This window comes from Pelobates fuscus, chromosome 6 (genome assembly GCF_036172605.1).
Source record: "Pelobates fuscus isolate aPelFus1 chromosome 6, aPelFus1.pri, whole genome shotgun sequence".
Lineage (NCBI taxonomy): Eukaryota > Metazoa > Chordata > Amphibia > Anura > Pelobatidae > Pelobates > Pelobates fuscus.
Genome location: NC_086322.1, coordinates 197,622,954 through 197,645,698, shown reverse-complemented (window position 1 = coordinate 197,645,698; position 22,745 = coordinate 197,622,954). Strand labels below are relative to the sequence as shown.

The 22,745-nt window shown below is 35.0% G+C and overlaps 1 protein-coding gene across 1 annotated transcript in view; it reads left to right on the top strand.

The window, feature by feature from the left end:
• Positions 1 to 22,745, top strand: part of CCSER1 (coiled-coil serine rich protein 1) — a 964,914-nt gene that overhangs the window by 912,345 nt on the left and 29,824 nt on the right. Inside the window, exon 9 of the mRNA XM_063458635.1 lies at positions 22,076 to 22,153. Within this exon, the coding sequence (XP_063314705.1) occupies positions 22,076 to 22,153 (78 nt within the window). The remainder of the gene's footprint in view (positions 1 to 22,075; positions 22,154 to 22,745) is intronic.

The window sequence follows — 22,745 nt, the reverse complement described above, 5'->3', positions numbered from 1 at the left end:
TTAACCCCGAGTCACGCTCGGGAATACCGCTAGGGAGGTTAAATATACAGATTTTTATCAAACTGCAGAGAAATGTGTACGGGAGAGGGGGGTTAGACAACAGAGCGTTTTCTGCAAGGCTAAACTTATAGCAACACCCCCACCTCCTACCAAATGTCAAGGTACTACAATATACAGATGGAAACTGCCCTCCATCCACATAATTCAAAGGGCGCTATACTAGACAATGGGCCGGCACCAGACCACCAGAAGTAAATACTAGTAGCAGAGAAGAGGTCCAGGCCTTCCAGTAGCTTCATGCACTTTTATTAGAACCAAGGCAACACTAAATCTTTTCGACCCAAGAATGGGTAATTTTCAAGCTTAAACGTTGCAGTGTCCCCTTGGTTCTAATAAATGTGCCTGAAGCTACTGGCATTCCTGGACCTCTTCTCTGTTACCAATGTCAAGGTTCTGTCTAATCACCATAGCTAATAATTCAATGCAGAGACCCAATAATAAAAGATAAGTGAGGGCACAAGTCTCAGTTTAACACTTACAAGTAAGTTCAATCTTGCCCTGCATTCGTCATGGTTGCCTTTGGTTGTCTAGTAAAGTGTTCTTATACCTGTTAGGAACTTGCTATCCACCTGAAAGCCTCCAAGACCTTCAATAGCATAGATATACTAACATTTAAATGGCTGTGGATAAAAAAGGTTGCTTTATTCTGTTTAGAGGGAACAGTGGCATGATAGTTCTTGGTAAACCTTTGATTCCAGAATGGAGGAATACAAAGTTTTAAAGTAAGTTGCCTGAATCACTATCTGTCCACAGTAACATTTTGTACGACATTGCCATTCTACTCGTTATCCGGCTTTGGAGCACTCAAGGGGGTTAGTATCTTTCTCCAGAGATTATATTTTAGAGGATAGCTCAGCCAGACGTCTCTTGAAGTCAGATAGAAATTTGTATGCAATAAAAGTTATTAAGACCTTTAGGTCTTGTATACTTGTTTGTTGGATTTCAATTTGTCAGCCATTTTAGAGAGCCATTTTAGAGTCTGAAACATGGAGCATGCCTTTCTGAGTGAATAACCCATTTGGCTTTGAAGACTTGTTTGTACTGGACAATTAATTAATTGCAGGATTGTTTACTAAAGTGAATTTCACATTTAAGGCCAGAGTAGCTGAATTGAAAGCATAGTTGACTTCGGTTAGTGAACAACCCTGCAATTAATTGTCCAATACAAACGACTCTTCAATACTTAATGTATTATTCACTTAGAATGGCATACTCCAGGTTTAAGACTTAAAACGATTTACAGTACTATGATTTCCAATATGTCCTTTAAATAGTACACACAATATTGTTTACTTATACATGTTATATTATGAATTATAGAATACTTTGTGTCCCTTGAACATTTGTTATAATAATATGATACATTATCTCACATACACTACATTTCTACATAAGTATGGCAACAAGACTTTCTTTGCAAAACAGGGTACTGTAGATTAAATTAAACGTGGATAAATGTCATGGAAACAAGAAATGCACAAAGGAGGTACAATTCATAATACAGCAAAGTTTACATAACATCGATGGCTCTTGATGGTTACTAAAGAATGGGTTTAAGTATTCCTAGGATACATGTTTCTTCTGAGTTATTTTGTCACCACATTCACTTGATTGAAATAGGAGCTGAGGAGTGAATATCTGCACTTCGCCATACTTAAGACTGCATCATATCATATTAAAATACAGCCATCTTACAGACAATCGTCAGTCATCTTTAAACTTCATCAGCCACCATTAAATTAAAAACCTATCCAGATGTATGCACATTGTATTCTGTAACAGAAAATTATTTATTGGTGCTACATTAGGAGGCAGGCAGGGATTTAAAAATATATTTTTCTTGTATTGTATTTTGTTTTGCGGTGCAGTTATATACAAAATATAACACTCTCCCCCCTCACTACTCCCCCCCCCACACACACACAGGCATCTGCATCCCATAAAACTGGTTGCAAGAGATAATTTCTAAAGTAAACATGTCCTGCCATTTTTTTCATGTAGATTGCGTGAGTCCCAGTCAAGGGAGGTGTGGCTGGGGAAGCACAAACAGAAACTGTAATTTATCTCCTAAATGTCAGATAATTGAACAATAATACTTCGGAAGCATGATCTATATACCAAAACTGCTTCATTAAGTTGTTCTGGTGCTCAGAGTGTCTCTTTAACATACTTGAAGGTAACACATATTTGTTGATGATAAGACCATTTTAAAAAGAGCAATAGTTACCTATATTTACATAGGACAGAAAAAAAATAAGGACAACGATGAGACTAAAATAAAATGTACATTGATAATGAAGTGGCAAACCAAAGCCTGTGTGTGGTCTGCATCATATTAGCTAAAATCAAATAGGAGTGAGCCCCCATATCTAGATCGAACCCCAACACTGATACCCATATATGTAGCAATTTGTTTGAGCAGATTGGCTCCTATGTCTCCTGAATGTGCCAGGTCCACACCACCTTGTGGGCAAGCTAATTAGAATGTGTGGGCTGGAGGTACACACTGCCCCACTTCTCAATGCTGCCGTGCCCAGGGTATGTAAGCTATGTACATGGCAGGTGTCTAAAGTTGCTCCCCATGACTGCTTCCCCAAAATGCAGACAGATTCTATAAATGGTTGCAATAGACTGATATAGCAAGAGCTTCGTCAGTGCATTTCAAAATTGTGTGGAACAATATCTATTTAAAGAACTACCAATAAAGAAAAATAAATTGTGACCCAGATGAATACAAATGAGTAAGGGTCAATCAAAGCCCTGCGCTTGCCAAAAGCAAGTCTCCTACATGGTAGAGACAGACAGTGTAGTATTTGTAATTTTCTTTAAAGATATCTTGTGTGATAAATGATTTGCAAAATGAATATAATCTTTAAATTACATTCTAACAAATACTGATTACATATGCAACATTGTGTTTAGATACTTTTTTTTTTTTAAACTGAGGTTTCAAAATGTTAAAATTAAGTTTTCATGCATGCCTATTCCATTCGAAATAAACACTGTTTTCCTTTCAGTAAAATGTTTAACTCAGTCAGTGCAGGTAAGCTTGAGATGTTTGATTCTCAGAGTAAAGCATGGCAGATGCCAGTGGCAGGGTGTGCTTTAGTATTCCACATGTATTGTGTGTTTGATGGATTTCATACCTTTAGGTTTCAGAATATAAAAATGCCAGTAGAGCTCTGGGGCCTAGCATTTGAAATATGCATTAAAAAGCCTGCACTGATTATTATCGTGCTTCCATTAGCTAGCTGTTTGGGCACTTGGTATACTGGAAATTGAGAATTACACAAGGGTTAGATGAAGTTCATATGATATTGGCATGCTGCAAGTCTACCAGAGTGTGACCCTATTATAACTTTATTTATTAAAAAGAATTATTGAAAAACTTGTTAGCTTTACTGAAAAATGTGTGCATTTTGTCTCAGGCAGTGTGCTAACCTGTGCAATACTTAGATGATATTCACATTATTTGCTTTCTAAGACTTAATGTTTCATTAATGAAATATGACCATTGTTTTGATTGAATACTGATATTTAACAATTTATTGGAATGCAAAATACTATTTGATTTTTGGGCCTCGATTCAATATTATTGGCAAAACTTAGTTGGACATTATCAACTGTTTTTTCACCATATTTTTTTTATGAATTTCGACAAGATTTATTGCCAGTTCAATATCTAGCAGCTGAACCCAATAAATGGGTTGGCTGCTCAAGACTAATCCTCTTATAAATGTGCTTCGGTCTTTTTTAATGATTAACCCAGCAAGTCATTAAAAAACAACAAAGCAAATAAAAGCATATTAAGGTCATATTAGTACCTCCACCTTGACCTAATATGCTAAAAATGTGAGCATGTCCACAAAACAGCAAGCAGCCAGTGGGGGCTTTAATAACTGTAATAAATAGTGTCCCTACCAGCCCTCACCCATGGGCAGTGTGTGTGTTAATATAATGTACAAGGAAATATAAAACTACATGAAAAAACTGTGCTACTTTTCAGAAAAAGTAAAACCACTTAGGTGGCTAGGGATCTTTAAGTTCCTAGCCACCTACCCAGAAGATAGATAAGTAATCTAGTGCTGGACTGGTAATGTATTTTTGGAATTTCCGGCACTAGCTCCAGAAAAATAAATGTTTGGGTGTGCTCAAGCATACCTTATCTCTGTGGTTGGCAGATTTACCATATTTGAAAAATGCTTCTTTGCAGTATATAGAATGAATAGGCTACATGTGGCCTCTTTGATTTTAATGCTTTTTCTGTAGAATTTGAGTACTGAATTTTTAATATGCATCCATGAAATCATGGCAGATCTGACAAACAATGCCACCCCTTATGCAAGTTGCCTGTAAATGTGATGTGTATCATGTGTATAATGCATGTGTACAGGCCTCATAACAGTACCACTTTCAGCAGGACAGTCCCCATCACAATACATATAGGTAAGTACTCTGGAGGGATAAACTTTCTACAAAAATATCTCTTAGCATATATATAAAGTCAACTATGGTCAACTATGGTTGTGTTTGTCTAATGTAAAACATGTGTTCTTTAACCCCTTAAGGACTGAGCCAAATTTACACGTTGTGAACAAAACAAAACGTAAAAAAAACGTAAACAAAACCTGACATTTGCGCTATATGTCTGTCCAACCGTAATTCACCTCTTTCATATTAAATGCACCCCCGCCCCTTATTATATATCATTTTATTCAGGGGAAACAGGGCTTTCATTTAATATCAAATATTTAGCTGTGAAACATAATTTAATATGAAAACAATGGGAGAAAATAAGAAATGTTGTTATTTTTTTAGTTCTACATGACATTTTAACTGTCAAGGTCATAATACTGTTTGCTTTTACTGCAATAAAATACACATATTTATATTCATAAAAGTCTCATGTGTAAAACAGTACCCCCTATGTACAGGTTTTATGGTGTTTTGGGAAGTTACAGGGTCAAATATAGCACGTTACATTTGAAATTGAAATTCGCCAGATTGGTTACGTTGCCTTTAGGACTGTATAGCAGCCCAGGAATAAAATGTACACCCATAATGGCATACCATTTGCAATAGTAGACAACCCAAGGTATTGCAAATGGGGTATGTCCAGTCTTTTTTAGTAGCCATTTGGTCACAAACATCCAGTGTCTCCTCCCTCTGCATGCAGACACTAAACTTTCCTCATAGAGATTCATTGATTCAATTCATCTCTATGAGGAGATGCTGATTGGCCAGGGCTGTGTTTGATTTGTGCTGGCTCTACCCCTGATCTGCCTCCTTGTCAGTCTGAGATTGGATCAGGCTACCACTTCTGCTGATGTCAGCAGGAAGTGGGCAGGTCTAAAGGAAACAGTGACAAAGCAAGCAGCTCCAGACTTGAATGCAAGTAAAATTCTACTATATTTAGGGAGGCATGAGGGGACCAGGGTAGCTAGATGGGGGTTTTAACACTATAGGGTCAGGAATACATGTTTGTGTTCCTGACCCTATATTGCACCTTTAAGCATCAAATTTAATATTTTGTGTATGACTATTAGTTGACTCCAAAGGGAAAGATTGGGACTGCATATGTGAACGTATCATTCTGCCCTTTGTTACAAATCAACAAGCAGTATTATTTGTTATCACTGCAGATTTTTACTTGTCTATGTTAGTGAAGCATGCAATGAATTCCCATCTCCCAGAGTTGCAAGGTGGTACATTAAATATATGTTATATGTCAATGTGCTGGGTCAAATGTTTCTCAGATCTAATGAAAAATATTGAACACAAAATGGATGTTAGATAACTGTAACCAGTTGTATGTTTAATGCTGTTCTTTTAAACAGATTTTTTTTCTCTTCTGCATACTTTAAAAATGCATATATCTTCTTCTATGGATGAATGGATATTCTTGCTTATTCGGTGTTCCCAATGTAATCATTCTGCTCAAAAGCTACAGGCTCATCCTACTCAAATATTAACCATATATGTTCTTAGAATTTATCCAGAGAGACACTACAATTGTGGGTGGGATTCGAGAGGTGATTATCTTCACTTGGGGATGACCACATCCATTTACTTAGCAAGACTGCCTTTTGATATGCCAGACCTCCCCACTTATAGACAACCCCATTACATTTACCATTGATCTACCTATTTGCTTAGATATATTCATACTGCAGACTGTTCTGCACTTTCAAACAGGTTTAAATATGTTACTATGAGGGATTTAACAATAGAAGATTGTTCATATGATAAAGTCTGAAAATCTAAATTAACTTTAATTAATCAGCAGAGCATACTAAAGTGTATATATATTTTTAATTAGCATGCTCCTAAATGGTTCAGCAATTTTTAAGATACTTTAATGATACGTTATAATCCCATTACTTTTCTTTGTGCTTTGAACATGATAATTCCAGGTTTACACCTGACTGACTCTTCTTGACTGGATGATGATTTTATATCTATTTAAATCTTTCTAAAATGTTTTATAAATCAGAACTAAAGAAGTAGTTTAGAAGTCCTGCATAATTAATAACTTGGCATTCAATTTGACACCCATTATTTAAAATGTTTTCATGCTTCCCAGCAGAATTATAAGTAACCACATGATAATGCAGAACTAACAGGGAATATGACACTTAGTGAAGCTTCAGTACCTAGAGGCACTGCCAGAACTCACCAAAGGGTAAAAAAAAAGCAGTTTTTTAAGGACACTATACCAGGTGTGTAGGCAGGTCCAGCACATCCTTAAGGCGGCATAGGCAGCCGCCTTAGAGCGACAGAGCGAGGGGGGGGGGGGGGGGGGATAGGGCGTAAAAATTATAATTCCTCCGACCCGGACTCAGGTTTTTCAAATCACCTCACTCTCCCTGAAGCCTGCAGCGAGTGAAGTTGGCCTCTCCTAGTCATGTCAGGAGAAGGGGTGTGACTTCCACTGCAGGGGGTGTAAGACATAGTAAAGGGGGTATAAAATACACTAAAGAGGGTAAGAAATTCTAAAGGGGGGTTACGAGACTAGCAGGTGAATATGCATTTTTTTTTAAGGGGGAGGCATAAAAATGAGTCTGTCTGTGTAGCCACAAGTCAGACTCTATTTGAATCAAGATTTTTCCTTATAAAAATACGCATTCAGGTTACAATCTGTAATATTTGCAACCAAAATAAAATGTTGAATGAATATTTAGAATAACTTTTCAAATTAGTTTAGCAGTCATATCAGAAATTATTTAGTTATATTATGTTAGAAATACATAGAATATGATGAAATTATTAGAAGGTTAAGTATCTCCAGTTTGATAGGTTAATTACTCATATGCTCATAGAAGAACAACTTAAATTGTTCTATTTAACTAAAATAATAAAATTATATATCAAATATATTCTTGTATTTCTTGAAACCTCAGTTTTTGTTGACTAAAGCGGTTAAGTAAAATATCTTTAAAAAATCTCCTTAATTTGCAATGGTTTGCCCTCTTGGATCCCCATTGTGGGGCAACATGCGTTCCCTGATGCTTAGTGATGGCCATCTGGCTTCTACTGGTCACTAATTGGCTGGCAGTGTCAGCTCTGAATGACCTTCTATGCAAGGAATATCCACAGAATAGACATTGGCCAACCTGAAACACTTGTCACAGCTTTGACAGCAATATAAAATATCTCAGTATGGGCAGAGTTTCACATTGCAAAGATGTGCATATAGACTCCAAGCACCATGACCACTTTAAATCACTATAGTGATCATAGTGCTTGGAGTAACCCTTTAAGGTAAAGTGTTAATTGTGTGTATAAATTTGCAATGCGATTAACATATTTTTCTGAACTTTGTATGTTTATTTTACAACAGTTTCACTGTGAAAAAGTGCATGTTATCTCTGCAGGTAAAATTTCAATTTGGATTAATGTAATAAATTTACACACAAAAAAACCCAGAAATAGTGCATGAATAAACAGACTCCACATTTCATGCTGGATTACATTTTGGACTGCAATGTATCTTAAACAGAAAACTATCTTTAGTTTAGATTCTCCTCTAAATGCATTTTATTAAGAGACATCTAAATTTAAATTGGAAATATCCGACTTAAATAAAACAATCCAATATTTTTTAATTACTTTTTTTTTAAAATCATCAATTTTTATTCATTTTGGATAATATTGTCATGAGTGCTCTGTTGAATGCTCTTGTTTTTGTGTAAGGCTATTCTGTGAGATTTCAGCTCATGGAGAGCCTAATCAGCTTCAGATGAAAGGCATCTCTATTTGGCAGGTGTCCATGCCCCTTCCCTGGGCATCACACATCATCATTGACATATTCAATATAAAAAGATGGACACTTTCATCTTAGGGGTGTTAGTGAGATGTGCCCTGGGACAAAGCTGCTCCAAGAAATGTTAGATGACTTACTAAAAACAATTTATGGAACTGAAATGCAATTTAGAACAATAATGTTATTCTTAATTATGCAGGATGAGTTCTAGACACATTATTTTATTATTGCTGTGGAGCGTGGTGTTAAACATTCAGATACACCAACAATATAAAGCTGCTTCAAAAAAAGGGATATTAGGATAGAAATGAGAGTCCAAAATAGACAGTCCTGCCTAAATAAGGACACTTGGAAGGATTGATCAAGACCTAATTTCATACCTCTCAATTGTAGACTATTGTTTTTTTTCATATAAGATAAGGTAATTTTGGATGCATTTTATTTAAAAACATTCTAAAAACTGGCAGTAGTCAATTGACTCTCAAGGACTGACTTGGTACCTTGGTACTTGAAATATCTCTGCTAAAATATTGCAAACCAGTTGTTTTTCATTTACAAATCCCTACGTTTTGTAACTGCTTTACATTCTTCTTGTTGTTTGTATATTGACACACAAGAACTGTCACTTTTGGAGAAGGTCACATACCCAGTTTTTCTCATTCAGTAAATACCATCGAGGTGTTTACTTGGGTGAAGTGTGCACTGTGGGAAAGTATAAATACTATGTGTATTCTTTCTCTTTGCCATCATTCTGGGAATAAAGTAGATTTTATAATAATATAGGTCCAATAAAAAAAACAAAAAACAAAAAACATACTCTTCTTTGTTCACTCTTTCAGCCCATTGTCATTTCTTTGTGCCTCCAGACATGATTACCTTGTATACTGTGTCCTGTTTGATTTATGAATAGATCTATAGTGTTGTTTTTTTATTGATCTCTACTATATTTGTATAATGTTATCTCATCACCTCTTATAGTCATAATGTCCTCCTGTGACAGTTCAATGACTAAAAGATGGCAGTGTGTCAATATGAACACAATTTACCCATCCCATTGACAACAACTGTCTAATATCGTATTTTATTGCAGGGTGAGATCGAATATGAAACTTGATGTATGGTACTGCTTTTTATTTGACATACTGTGCTTCAAGTGGCTTGAGGCAAAAACAGAAAAAAGTTGTGAAAGGTGGATATTTCTCTTAAATGTGTAGTTGTGAGAACTTGGTTAATGGTTATAGGCAGGATTTAACACATTCCTAACAAGATAATTTTATTAATAGCATTAATTCTATAATATTCTTCTGTCTTGTAGCATTTTGGCTAAATTTACTACTTTTTCACCCCAGACACTTGATTTCTCAATCACCAGTGTCATTGTAGGCGGTCGACTGCCCCCCCATCTTTCTATTTGTCACTTGTATTTTTTACCTTAAATATGCACATACCCAGCTATTGTTCCAGCTGCCATAGTATCTGACCACAGATGTGGCTTGACTGCTTACTCTGAGTGAACTGAGCATTACTGTGTGTTGTTTTATTTCCACAGACTTGACATTTGATCATGTAATTGAGAATCAAAGGCATCAAAGAATTTACAGAGACTGGTAGGGTTATTCAGTGAAGTGAGAATTGTTAGGAATATAAAACATATTGGGAGATTTATCAAGGTAAAAACTGGTGCTATTCTGGGACAAAGTGCTAAATAAGGAGCAATTACCATAAAAGCCATTAGAATGTCTCTTAATCTTTTGCACTTTGTACCCAGAATAGCACCTGCTCTGCTTTGATAAACCTACACAGCAGAGTGCTGTTAAAGCACTATTTCCAGCATTGTTCTATAGAGCGTATATATGTGTGTATGTATATATATATATATATATATATATATATATATATATATATATATATAGTTATATAGAGCATAGCCATTTGCTTGAAAAATGTGTTTTCCCATAAGACGTAACTGTATAACTTTTTCTTAACTGTATTTCCGTCAATAGACCTCTGTATAGCACTTCACTTCTTAAATGTTAGCAACCTTTGAAGACAGGAAAACTAAAATACACATTAGCACATGCTGGTGGTTTTAAAAGGTTACTCCAACCCTTTTTTAAATTTCTCAGCTTTTAAAATAGAATGCCCTATTTTGCATTATACTTTAGCCCCCCCCCCCCCCCCCCCTCCACCCTTAACTAAAAAAAAAGTATAAAAAAAGTATAACTTGCCTGTAAAAAAATAATCACTTACCTGGAATCCACCACCCAGCGAATCACTGAAGTGGTGATGGTGGTTGGAGTAACCCTTTAAAGAATCAATATTAGCAAATATTTAACATAGTAGAACAAAAATAAGCATAATAAATATTATTTTTATTTTACTACACTTAGAAAATACTTCCCAGTGTCAGTCTCACACATTTTCAGGCTATTCAGGCTATTGATTCTTTGCAGTGATTCACTTTTGAGCTCAGCCAAGTTGGCTGCAGGCAGTTGTTATTCACATGTCTGAGAGGTCCTCATTCCTTTTTGAAGGGATGAAAACCCAAGAGTAGATCTATTTGTGTATGTATGTCTGTATGGTCACCATAAACCTTTACAGATCTTTCTGTTTACATGGAGTAAAATATAAAATAAAATATGGAAGCTGTTTTACACCAGGTTTTATCAGAGACATTCTTGTTCATTGAGTATTTGGATTCCTGCTAAAGAGATTACTATTATAGTCAGATCACCTCGACCCCATCTGACCTCCTTGCTAGGGGGTTGTGGCCTTAACTATAATATTATAGGGGATGAGCTAGAGTTCATTGGTGGTGGGTGTGGGCCCCAAATATAAAAATAATAATAATAATAATAGGGGAAGGACCTGCAGGAAAATAGTACTTAAACTGATCATTTGCTTGAATAAAGAAACACTAAAGGGTCAAGAACACAAACATGCTTTTCTGACCCTATAGTGGTAATACCATCTAGCCCTCCTATCTTCCTCCTCTACCCTCCTAAATATAGGAAAATCGTAAATTTATTCCAATCTAATGCTGCAGGCTCTGCCCGTAATCTGCCTGCTTGTCTGACATCATCAAAAGTGTTGATCAAAGCCAATCACAATGCTTCCCCGTAGGAAAGCATTTTATTGGCTAAGACTGTCAAGGAGGCAAATCAAGGGCAGAGCCCACACAAGCCAAACACAGCCCTGGCCAATCAGCATCTCCTCATAGAGATGCATTAAATCAATGCATCTCTATGAGGAAAGTTCAGTGTCTGCATGCAGAGGGTGGAGACACAGAATGGCAAGCACTCCCCAGGAAGCACATCTAGTAGCCATCTGAAGAGTGTTCAGTGGAGCTATCCCTAGGCGCTTATGTAAACACTGCATTTTCTATGAAAAGACAATGTTCACTACAAAAAGCCCGAATGATTCTACTCGCCAGAACAAATACAATAAGTTGTTCTGGGGACTATAGTGTCACCAAGCAAACAATTATTTATGAATGTGCTTTCTGCCAGATGCATTCAGTTCCAAACTTTAAAGTCATTGCTTTGTGAGTCTTCCAAATCCTGTGTTTTGCATAGGATCCAGAAATGAATCTACTGATTTTAATCCAGACACCAGTTTCATCTGGACAATTGCTGTAGAATTGCTTGGGCTGATCAAATTCCAACTGTAATTTACTTTAGTACATATGAGAATTGACATTGCTCTCAGAATTTGGTCAATTTCACCAGATTTTGTCCATCCAGGCAAAAATACGTATTTCTGGAAGGGATTCTTTTTGCAATATTCATCAAATCTCTACAACCTCTCAAGCCATGCAAAGGCAGCTGTTATTTTGATAAGTTATACTAGGTAAAAGGTATTTTCTACAATAAAAAAAACTATTGTAGCATGAATACAGATATTTGCCTAGGCATTTCAAATCGTTGCATAAGAGCAAAACATGATCACACACATACAGATATGTTTGATTTGCATACAGATTCTGTTTAGGAATATGATGATCTACTATCATTATTTTATCTCCTTTTCGATGTACTTTCATTATCAAAACCACACTCAAGTTATTCATTAAACCCTGATTTGCAGCAAATTAAACTTGATGGCAAAAATTAGGATATGATTATCAAGCTAAATGAGTTGAAGATTTTTAATTTCTATATCAACTATTTCAATCTACTTTTTGCTACCTGGATTTTAATTTGTAGCAGTTCACAGTTTAGTGACTATGTGTTTCTCTCTTAAAGGACCACTCCACACCCTAAAAGCACTTCAGCTTGCTACTAGTTAAACTAGTACCCTAGTTTAACCCCAGTTAACAAACTTGCTACTTTCTCTAAGAAATCAGCACTTTTATAAATTAACTAGGGAACTCCCCTGTGGCTGTCAATCTTCCCCCTCCCTTACAGGCCTCAGACCTGCTCCTCAGTTGCAGATGGGCGTTCACGAGCCAACGCACACGCACGCAATGATGTGCACGCATGTACATGAGAATGCGCGTCTGCATGTTGCCACCAAGTCAGAGATTTATCAATATGAAGCCTCTGATTGGTTATTTTCCTGTGAAGAGAATGAAAGTCTCTTCCAGGAAAAAAGGGGAGGGCTTACAGAGGCTCCACTTCATAAGAACTGCAGCATTCGCAAACTCATTTAAGGTATACTGCCAATAAATACATGCATGCAAATTCATGCATGCATGCATTGGGGGTATAACTACTAAACAGAGCTTTTTTAAAAATATATTGTGCAAATGGTATGTCATCATGGGGGTAATTCTCATTCCTGGGCAATCACCAATCTGGTGAATTTCAATGTGAAAAAAATGAAATTTTTTACATGCTATATTTGACCCTGTAACTTCCCAAAACACCATAACACCTGTACATAGGGGGTACTGTTTTACACGTGAGACGTCGCTGAATACAAATATGTGTATTTTATTACAGTAAAAGCAAACAGTATTATGACATTCACAGTTAGAATGTCACGTAGAACTAAACATTTTTTTAAAAAATTATCCCATTTTTTCATATTTTATTCATATTAAATTATGTTTTATACCTAAATATTTGATGTTAAATGAAAGCCCTGTTTCCCCTGAATAAAATGATACTTAATAAGTGTGGGTGCACATAAAATGAAAGAGGTGAATTACGCCTGAACAGACATATAGCGCAAATGAAAGTTTTTGTTTACGGTTTGTTTTGATCACAACGTGTACATTTGGCACAGTCCATAAGGGGTAAAATACCTAGATACTATTTAGTTACTAGTGATATGTTGTCTCTTGTAAAAAAAAAAAAAAAACAAATAGCTTATTTTAGAGAAAACTAGAGACCAGATTCTGGTCCTGTCTGGATCTGTTTTGAAGTGTGCAGTAGTTTCAACCTCAAATGCAATTTTACAGAGTCCTGAAAATATTCACATTTTCAAAAAATCCAGATCCAAATTTGATAGTTCCAAGGCCTTGGTGGAAACTCATCTTCTAGTACAACTGATGAAACTGAAAAATAAATTCTTATAAAGAAGATTAGATCAATATACTCTAATTCCATTCTGCTGTTGCATTTTGGCCAGTTGCAGTTCCAGAAAATTTCTGAGGTAACCTTGTTCCATAGAGCTCCATAGAGCTATGCCTAATGCAGAGAATGCTTTAAGAACATGAATGGTTTACTCTCCTTAAAAAAAGGTTCCTATAAAACAAGATCATAATTGTTACAGCCAGTTTAACAATTCTTTTGCTGAGGCTTCCCGGCTAGCATCTCTTCCCTCTCCATGACTGTTTGAGTGCTGTGCCGGCTGCTTTACAGCTTTCAGTTGACTGCAGCATGAAATTAACTTGGCAGGCCCTTTTAAAAAGCACCCTGGACCATCACCTAATTCACCTAATTCGCCTCAGGAAGTACCGGGCCTGCTAGAGTACATTGTGAATTGTGGGATTTTTGTGAATTACCAAGCTTAACACTGTGTTTAAGATTCTTTCTTACTGTCTGTATTTTAATTGCTTCAATATTGAAATTAATTAATATTTTTGCTCCACCATGAGTCAGATAATATTGACAAATCTAGCTTTACTTTCAAATAAGCAAAAACATGGAAGAAAAATATAATTTGATGATGTCATTGACATTGCAGAAGTGAACGTGAAAATAGAGATTGGAAATTGTAGTTCTTATGGTACTTTTTTAAGTGACTTGTTTTATTATTGTTATTTTATTTACATTTTTTAAGTTATTTGTGTTTGCATAAAATACAAATCATACACCTCATCACAGGGAGTATCCACGCTCTTTGGACGTTCTGTGATGAGGTGCATGATTTCTGCCAAATTACCTAGATATGCTTCTGAGCAGTACATAGACAGTGTCTTGACAATATGGTGCATAGATATGAAAAAAATGGGAATCCCAGTCCCGATCTAATTTCATCCAAGAAGGCTTGTAATTCTAAAAACTCGACTACTAAAAATGCTATTATCTCAAAGTTAAGATGTGTCCCGTGGCTCACATAAGTGAAAATAAAAGCCAAAGAAAGGGTTAAATATCTTGAAACCAGCAGGCCTGCAATAAATGTAATTGAATTTGCTGTTATAATGCACCAACATATTCTAAAGTGCTGTACAAACGCTGAATAGTAGTTAATTTGAAAGTTAATTAGCTAAACTGTTCTTGTCTTGTAATTAGAAATAAACAAAGTGATTAGTTAGCAAAAACATGTCCCCCATATATTTTGTGGGAAATGAAGCTTGCATCTGCTTTTATAGACACCACGTTTTTATTAGTCTTTGTAAAAGGCGCAATGATGATGTGTACTCAAACATAAATCACCCCAGACAAATGAAAATTATGGCGGCAAATAAAATCTGGCACCAATATTTCATTTTTGATGCACTTTGAATTCCAAATAAATTTTCACTATCCCTTTTGTATTTAATTGTTAAATAAATAACGACAAATCTTGTTTTTGCAAATTTATGGTTAATGCCAACAGGTTTCAACTAATCTACCCTTTTTTATAGCACAATTTGCAGTATTTAATTTAAGCAGTGTCTTTTGCTAATACGTTAATAAAATAACCATACTCGTTAAATTAAAATAGTACTTGTGATGTCTTTCATTAGCTTGTGATTATCTTTTTGGCATGGATGGAACAGGTGTATTATACAGGATTTATTGATCCATGCAACAATTGTAAATACAACTATTTATATATGCGCACATACATGTACACATCGTTTCAAAGGATTTTATAATTTTGGATACAATTTTAAGATGATTTAACATTTTTAAAAATATTTGTATATTTTGATATATTTTGATTTACTGATATATTTTGTTTCTGATATATATATTTTTTATATTTTACTAATTTGAAATAATCTCATTAAATTTTTCAAATGATTTATCTACTAACATTACCCATAGACTTTAATCATGACTTATGTAGATAAATGATTAGAAATGAGCCAGAAATATTAGATAATTGGAGAAGCTTATGGTAAAATATTAGACTGAATAAATATATAGAGTTCTATCCTCAATAGTATGTATGTTGTATCCAAGTTTCTATATTCTTTAGCAATATATTTTAGGGCTCATCATGAATTCAAATTAATGTCATTTGACTATAATACACAAAAATCATAACATCATACTCTAATTCCACAACAATTTTGCCAAAATGGAATGTCCATTCTGTAATATATTTAAAAATTATTATGACAGCACAAACTGTTGGTGTGTAAGGTTTGATTAAAATCAGTGTGGATTCCAAACAAGTCCCCAATGCAAACAAGTGATCTATATTTTGTCACTATACCAGTAGAAACAGAATGGCTAGTGTGTTTTCAGGATTGGTCTGAAACCGCTGTCTAGCTCAACGTGAATGAAAAATCTAGAAATATTTTGTAGAAGTACTTTGGTTTAAAAATTTTGGTTGCTTGTTCAATGTTTTCAATGAGGCTTTTCTTTTTTTCTGGATGTTCATACCATTTTTATCTTCTGATTTCTAGTTAAAAGGAACACTCTAACATTAGGAACACAAACATGTACTCTTAACTTTAGAGTGCTATATTAATTATTTAGATTAAAGACCCCCTTTATTTAATTAAAGTAGATTTTTTTGAGTACGCATGCTGTTCAATGTGCGTGAATACTGCGCTGCGTCAATCAGCATTTCTTCGTAGAGATGCTTTGACTTAATGTATCTCTATGGCTAGAGATTGGGGTCTTCCTGCTGAATGTGAAGACGTCAAATACCAGTCCTGTAGAGATTGAGTGAGTCTGAGTGACAGCCAATAGATGCGGTGTTTAAAAGTAATGCAAACACTGCTCTTTCTCAGATTAATTCAGCATTAAAACTTCAATTCACAATGTAAAACATGTTATGGCTTTAGCACAACTTTAGTATATCATTTACCTTTTTATAGGAAAACAAAATCATTTTGTTTTTGTATTTTTCTTTACAATAAGACCATCAGATATCTGAACTATTCCAGTAATGACTTTTTGTAATCCATTTTGTTAACACATTTTAGTAGTTATACATTTCAAAATGTGTTTTGAATTTGGTGTATTTTAAAATAAACTATAAAAAAGCAAATGCATGTGGGTAATGCTAAACCATATGATTTAAAAAAAAGGCCAATTTCGATACGATAAGGGCATCTTTACAATACATTGTCTGGCATAGACACTTTAGTGAAAAGCAAAACACTGAGGATAAATAGAATATCTTAAAAAAATACTAGAAATGTACAATTTTCAGTATGTACCATTGGTTAATAAATATATAAAATAAACAAATTAAAACTCATGTGACTCAATACAAGAACTAAAAAAAAAAATAATAAGCAAAGGGCATTAGAACTAAAAAAAAATAATAATAAGCAAGGGGCATTTAAAGCAGATAAATCAGAGGCATTGTATATAAAATATAATTAATCCAAAAATGCTTGTAAAAGTGCTAACCAAAGAGAGCTAGACCAACCCCCCAAATGTTTTTTGATGATGTGTGTGTGTTAATAAATGAAGATCAGGAAAAAAAAGCATAGATTTTAAATAATTATTTTTTTCTGTAGTTTATATCAAGTAGGAAGTTGGTGCTGCACCAACAATAGAAAGGTAATCTAAACAAAGCCCCAGGGCCGTATAGTATTCACCCACTTACTATAGCAAGTACACACTAAGGGAGATAAGTGTGGAAATAACTGATCCTCTTTTTTCTAATCATTCAGGTTTATTTTATTTCGGGAATCATACTGGAGGGTTGCAGAAACGCAGATGTTTTTAAATTCAAAAAGGGTTCAAAATGTATGCCTGGAAATTAAAGACCAGTAAGCTTAACTTCTATGGCTGGGGACAGTATCTGAAGTGTTGTTAAGGGATAATATTCAGAAATGTATTGGGAATAACAATGCAAGCAGAGATCATCATCAGTCATGTCAAACTAATTTACTTGCATTCTATGAAGAAGTACATAGAAGTATAGATCAGGGTGTTTGCGTGGATGTGATCTACATGGATTTTGCAAAGGTTTTGAATGCAATTCCACACAATAGGTAAATGTTCAAATAAAAAAAACAGATCTAGATTAAAATTCTTGTTAGAGAGTGATAGAATCCAAAGAGTTGTCATTCATGGTAAATTGTATAAATGGACAAACATGGTAAGTGGTGTCCCTCAGGGGTTTGTTCTGGCACCTCTTCTATTTAACCTATTTATAAATTATCTTGAAAAAGGAATTAGAAGTCATGTATCAGTGTTTGCAGATGACACACAATTAGGAAAGGTAATACAATGTAAGCAGGATAACATTTCACTGCAGAGGGATTTAAACAGATTAGTGGACTATGCACTTAAATGGCAGATTAAATCTATGCACTTCAGGGTGACGAATGCACAAGCAACTTGCACCTAAATGGTAGTGAGTTAATATAAATAAATCATGAGAAGGATTTGGGAATTGTTATAGACAACTAACTAGGCAACAATGTCCTGTGTCAATCAGTGGTTGCTATGGCTAGTAAGGTAGAAGTCATTAAAAAAAAAGGTTCATTAATTCTCATGATGAAAATATACATTTGCTAATTTTGGGCTCCTGTTCTAAAGAATGATATATAGCACTAGAAAAGTGCAGAGGCAGACTACAAAATTAATAGGGGGTGAAAAATATTAATTATGAAGATAGGCAAGCAAATTTAAATCTGTTTAAATCTGTTTTGTTTAGAAAAACAGTGATATTTTAGCATGATACAAATAAATTCATGACAATACAAACCATCGACTGGAATTCTATTCAGAAATAGGACAATTCATAGGACATGGGGTCACCCATTTAGACTCAAAGAAAAAAAAGTTAGTCTAAGGCAGAGGAAAGGGTTCTTTACAGTAAGAATAATTCTCTGGAAGAGGTAGTTTTAGTAGAGTCTGTATAGAATTTTAAAACACTGCTACTAGATGAAGTCTTGCAAAAGCATAATACTGAGGGATATAATATTTTATATGATTTAACAACTTCATGATCCAAGGAAAGGTCCTAGTTTGAGGTTGAGAAGGTGTTTTGTCCTAGTTTGTTCCAAAACTGGAAAGAGCTTTAAATGGTTTTTGGTGTTTTTGCCCTCTTTTGGATCAACAGCAGAAACAGATGTCAGAAAGGCTAAACTTGATGAACTCGTCTTTTTGTAGCCTAGGTAACAATGTTGGAAAAGTTCAGGACTTCTAAAGAAAACATGCTGTAAGCGCTGATTGTAAATGAAACATTTTTGTTATGGAGGCTGGGGAGGTGTCGCTATGGCTGTATAAACAGAAACAAAAGTGGTTTAACTCCTAAATGGCAAAGAATTGAACAGTGAAACAGCTGGGGCATGATTTCAGGGTACAAAGGAATCCTACTTACATAATCCTGAGCAATATGGTATTGCTCAATCCAGAAGGCTTAGGCGGATATTTATTTTATTTATTTATCTTTACAAATCAGTGGTAAGTCACCACCTTGAAGATGTAGGGCAATTTTGGGCACTAGTTTTAAAGAAGGATATTGCAGAAAAAGTACATAGGCGAGCTTTAAAAAAAAAAAACCAAAGACTAGAAAAAGGGGAATTGTTTTCTTTAGAAAAAATGTAATCTTAGAGGGGATATGATAGCACTTTACACATATATACAGGACCAGTACAAATTGTTATGTGCTAACCTGTTCATTAACAGAAGTATACAATAGACAAGAGGTCTTGGTATTTTTGCTGCAGCGGAGGAAAGGTTCTTTACAGTAAGAACAATAGTTTAACCTCTGCCTAAATAGGTTGTGTTATCAGATTTTATAGATAAATCTAAAACGTGTTTGGATGCTTTTTTTGCATAAACAGAATATTTAGGGTATAATTGATGTGTATGTAAATAAGTTGTTGATCCAAGGAGAGATCTAACTGACATTATGGAGTTTTTTTTTTCCTTTTTGTGGCATAATTGGAAATGGCTGCAATTGTTATCTTTATTGTTTGTTTTTCCTTCTTTTGGATCAACAGCATGAAAGAATAGGTACAGTTGAACTTGATGGACTTTTTACTATTAAACTGATATTTTTGAGTAGTATGTTTTTCACAAAATTTGCTGTTTGTCTGTGCTAATTCATATGTGCTTAATTATATACATTTGTGAGATTTTAATTAAGTTACAGGGCCAATTTAGAGATCTGCCTATTTCAGTTTTTTTTTTTTTTTACTTGATTTACTGTACAATTTTGGCACCCATTAGCAGCTCATAAGTTCAAATAATAATGAAAGCCCACCATTTGCAGAAGTAGACACATGGGGACATCATTTAGTGTTTTATAAATCCCATTTAAAGAGGTTCTGTTTTACAAATTTCTTTCATATTTTGCGAAATTTTCTTTTGCATGTTAAAAATTTACTTTTTCTCTGCTAATGTAGTAAAACACCTAAGTTGTGTTTAATTACTTCTTCTAGTACAATGTAGAAAAAGTAGCCATGTTTAGAGACCCTTTCATTGTGTTTTATGTACTAATTTATTATATTGATGTTGGCAGAGGAGTAATTAGAATCCACCGGGCCCGGTAGGAAAATTGCCCTGAGGCCCCCCTCCCATGTGACTCATCCCCCCCACCATGTATCATTCACTCTGCCCCCCGTGTCTTATTCACTCCCCCACCGGTGCCTCATTCCCTCCTGGTGTCTCATTGCCGCGACCAGTCCCCTCCATGTGTCCCATACCTTCCTCCCCCCCAGCCACTCCATGTGTCCCATTTGCTCTCCCCTCAAACCCACCATGCCGTGGCATACCTACCATGGTCGCAGGGGTGGTAGCTGTGAACGGGCCCCTCACTCCAGGGGGCCCGGGCCACAGTTGTGCCCCTGCGACCGTGGGCAGCCTGGATACCTTCTGGGCTGGTGCACAGCTGCACCCGGTTCCCGGGTGTCTGGCAGGAGGGGAGAGCTGTGCTGCTCTTTACCATTAATGTAATAATTATGAACTGTGCTGTGGGGCATCTTTGACACTCACAGTTTTATAATATTCAGTTTAACATATGCCATTTGGAATAGTGGTCCCATAGACATGTGCAAGGGTAGTATAAGTTGTGCCTAGGCACACCTTAATGTCAGACTTTTGAAAATTTAGGCTCCTATCTGTACTTGTGTGACAATTTTAAATAGCATATTATCATGTTAAAGATTAATGTTATCATGGATCTGTGCAAAATATGTTTGTCACAAGATCAGAAATATTCTATGAAGCTTGAATTGTAAGTGTTAATTTTGTTTAATTTGTTTTAAATAAAAATAAAACTTTACCTATGGTTTTGTTTGTTATAAAAATAAATGATCAATTTGGTGCTTATATATATATATATATTTGCATTTGAGTTGCAAAACCCTCAAACTCCTCAAACTCCTAGGCCTCTGGTAGAGGACCTGAGAATGAGGAATAAACATACCACCAAGAGGGGTGAGAATTTTTTTCCTTTCTTTGTAAATGTACTTTTTAATAAAAAAAAAAAAAAATGCTCATTATCATATAGTACATTAAATATATAAATATTTGAAATAAAACCAATGCATCTTTGTATGGACATGTGAGTGCTGTAAGCATGAAGACCAAATTATAAATGCAGTATTTATTGGCATTTATTTTGGAGGTAACTTTTTTTTTAAATTGATTTTGGGAACTAAAATACATTATTCTATTTACATATTTAGGGTGCACTAATATTATACATTTATCTTTCTATGTGTTTTTAAAAAAACTAGCAGCCTATGTATTCAACTGTCAAATTTAATTTACTGGAACAAAGGAAGGGGCTTTAAGTGAAGTACAGTTTGCAGCTTTTGTTCTTTTCACCTTTTTGCATTGTCAAATAATTTTCAGAGGATTGCTGTTGCATAAAAAACAGAGCCGTTTTGACACATTTTCCTTGTTCGAGACTATTTAATGTTACAAACTGTGAATGGATGCAGGTGTACAGATCCATAGGCATGCTAATATACAATTGAAATATTCACCTTTAGCTTTCATAATTCCATCACGGGTACTCCAAAGATTAACAGCTGGCAATGCATAATCAAATGGGGATAGAGGTGTTAAACTAACAGAGCTATCTGTTCTCTTGTTTTGTTTTATAGTCTGACATTCAGAACATTGACTTTCCTGCATGTGTTTTACAGAAAATATTATTATTTGGAGACAGTTGTGCCTTTGACTAAAACATGACCTTTCTAACCTTGCATTTTTGCTTCTCATGCAGGCCAAGACTAGAAGATATCAATCATCTAATATTTCCAGGCAAAATAAATCCACACAAACTGATTTTTTAAGCCATGATGTAAGTATATATCATGAATCGTATCTATCTGCCTATCTATCTATCGATCTATCTATCTATCTGTCTCTCTGTGTCTCTGTCTCTCTGTCTCTCTCAGTCTCTGTGTCTCTGTCTCCATCAGTCCCTAAAATGTGTAGATAAAGAGTAACTGAGAATGGATTATGAGTATGGAGAGCAAGTCCATAATTATTTTAGCAGCATTTAATTCCTTTCATGCCTGTGGCTTATGCAAAAAATATTATACTATTATCTATATTAAATTAAACCTACTAAGCACACAGAAAAAGAGGAGGGGTATTCATAAACAGTCCTGTGCAGGATTAGGGAAAGTCTTTATCACGCTCTTTAATTATTTTTAGTAAAAATGTTCATTGTTATTTTAATTTGCACTCAATTATATAATTTTTTCTCTTAATGGGGATATTCCTGGGCATAATGTGATAAGAAAATTCTTATTTTATCAGAAAGCAGAATAAATCTGCCCATTTCATGAGAAATATTCTATTTTCTCTTTATACTGCCTCTCTTGGAAAACTTATTTCCTCTTTTGGATTCAACTACCACCTGTACGCTGATGACACTCAGATATACC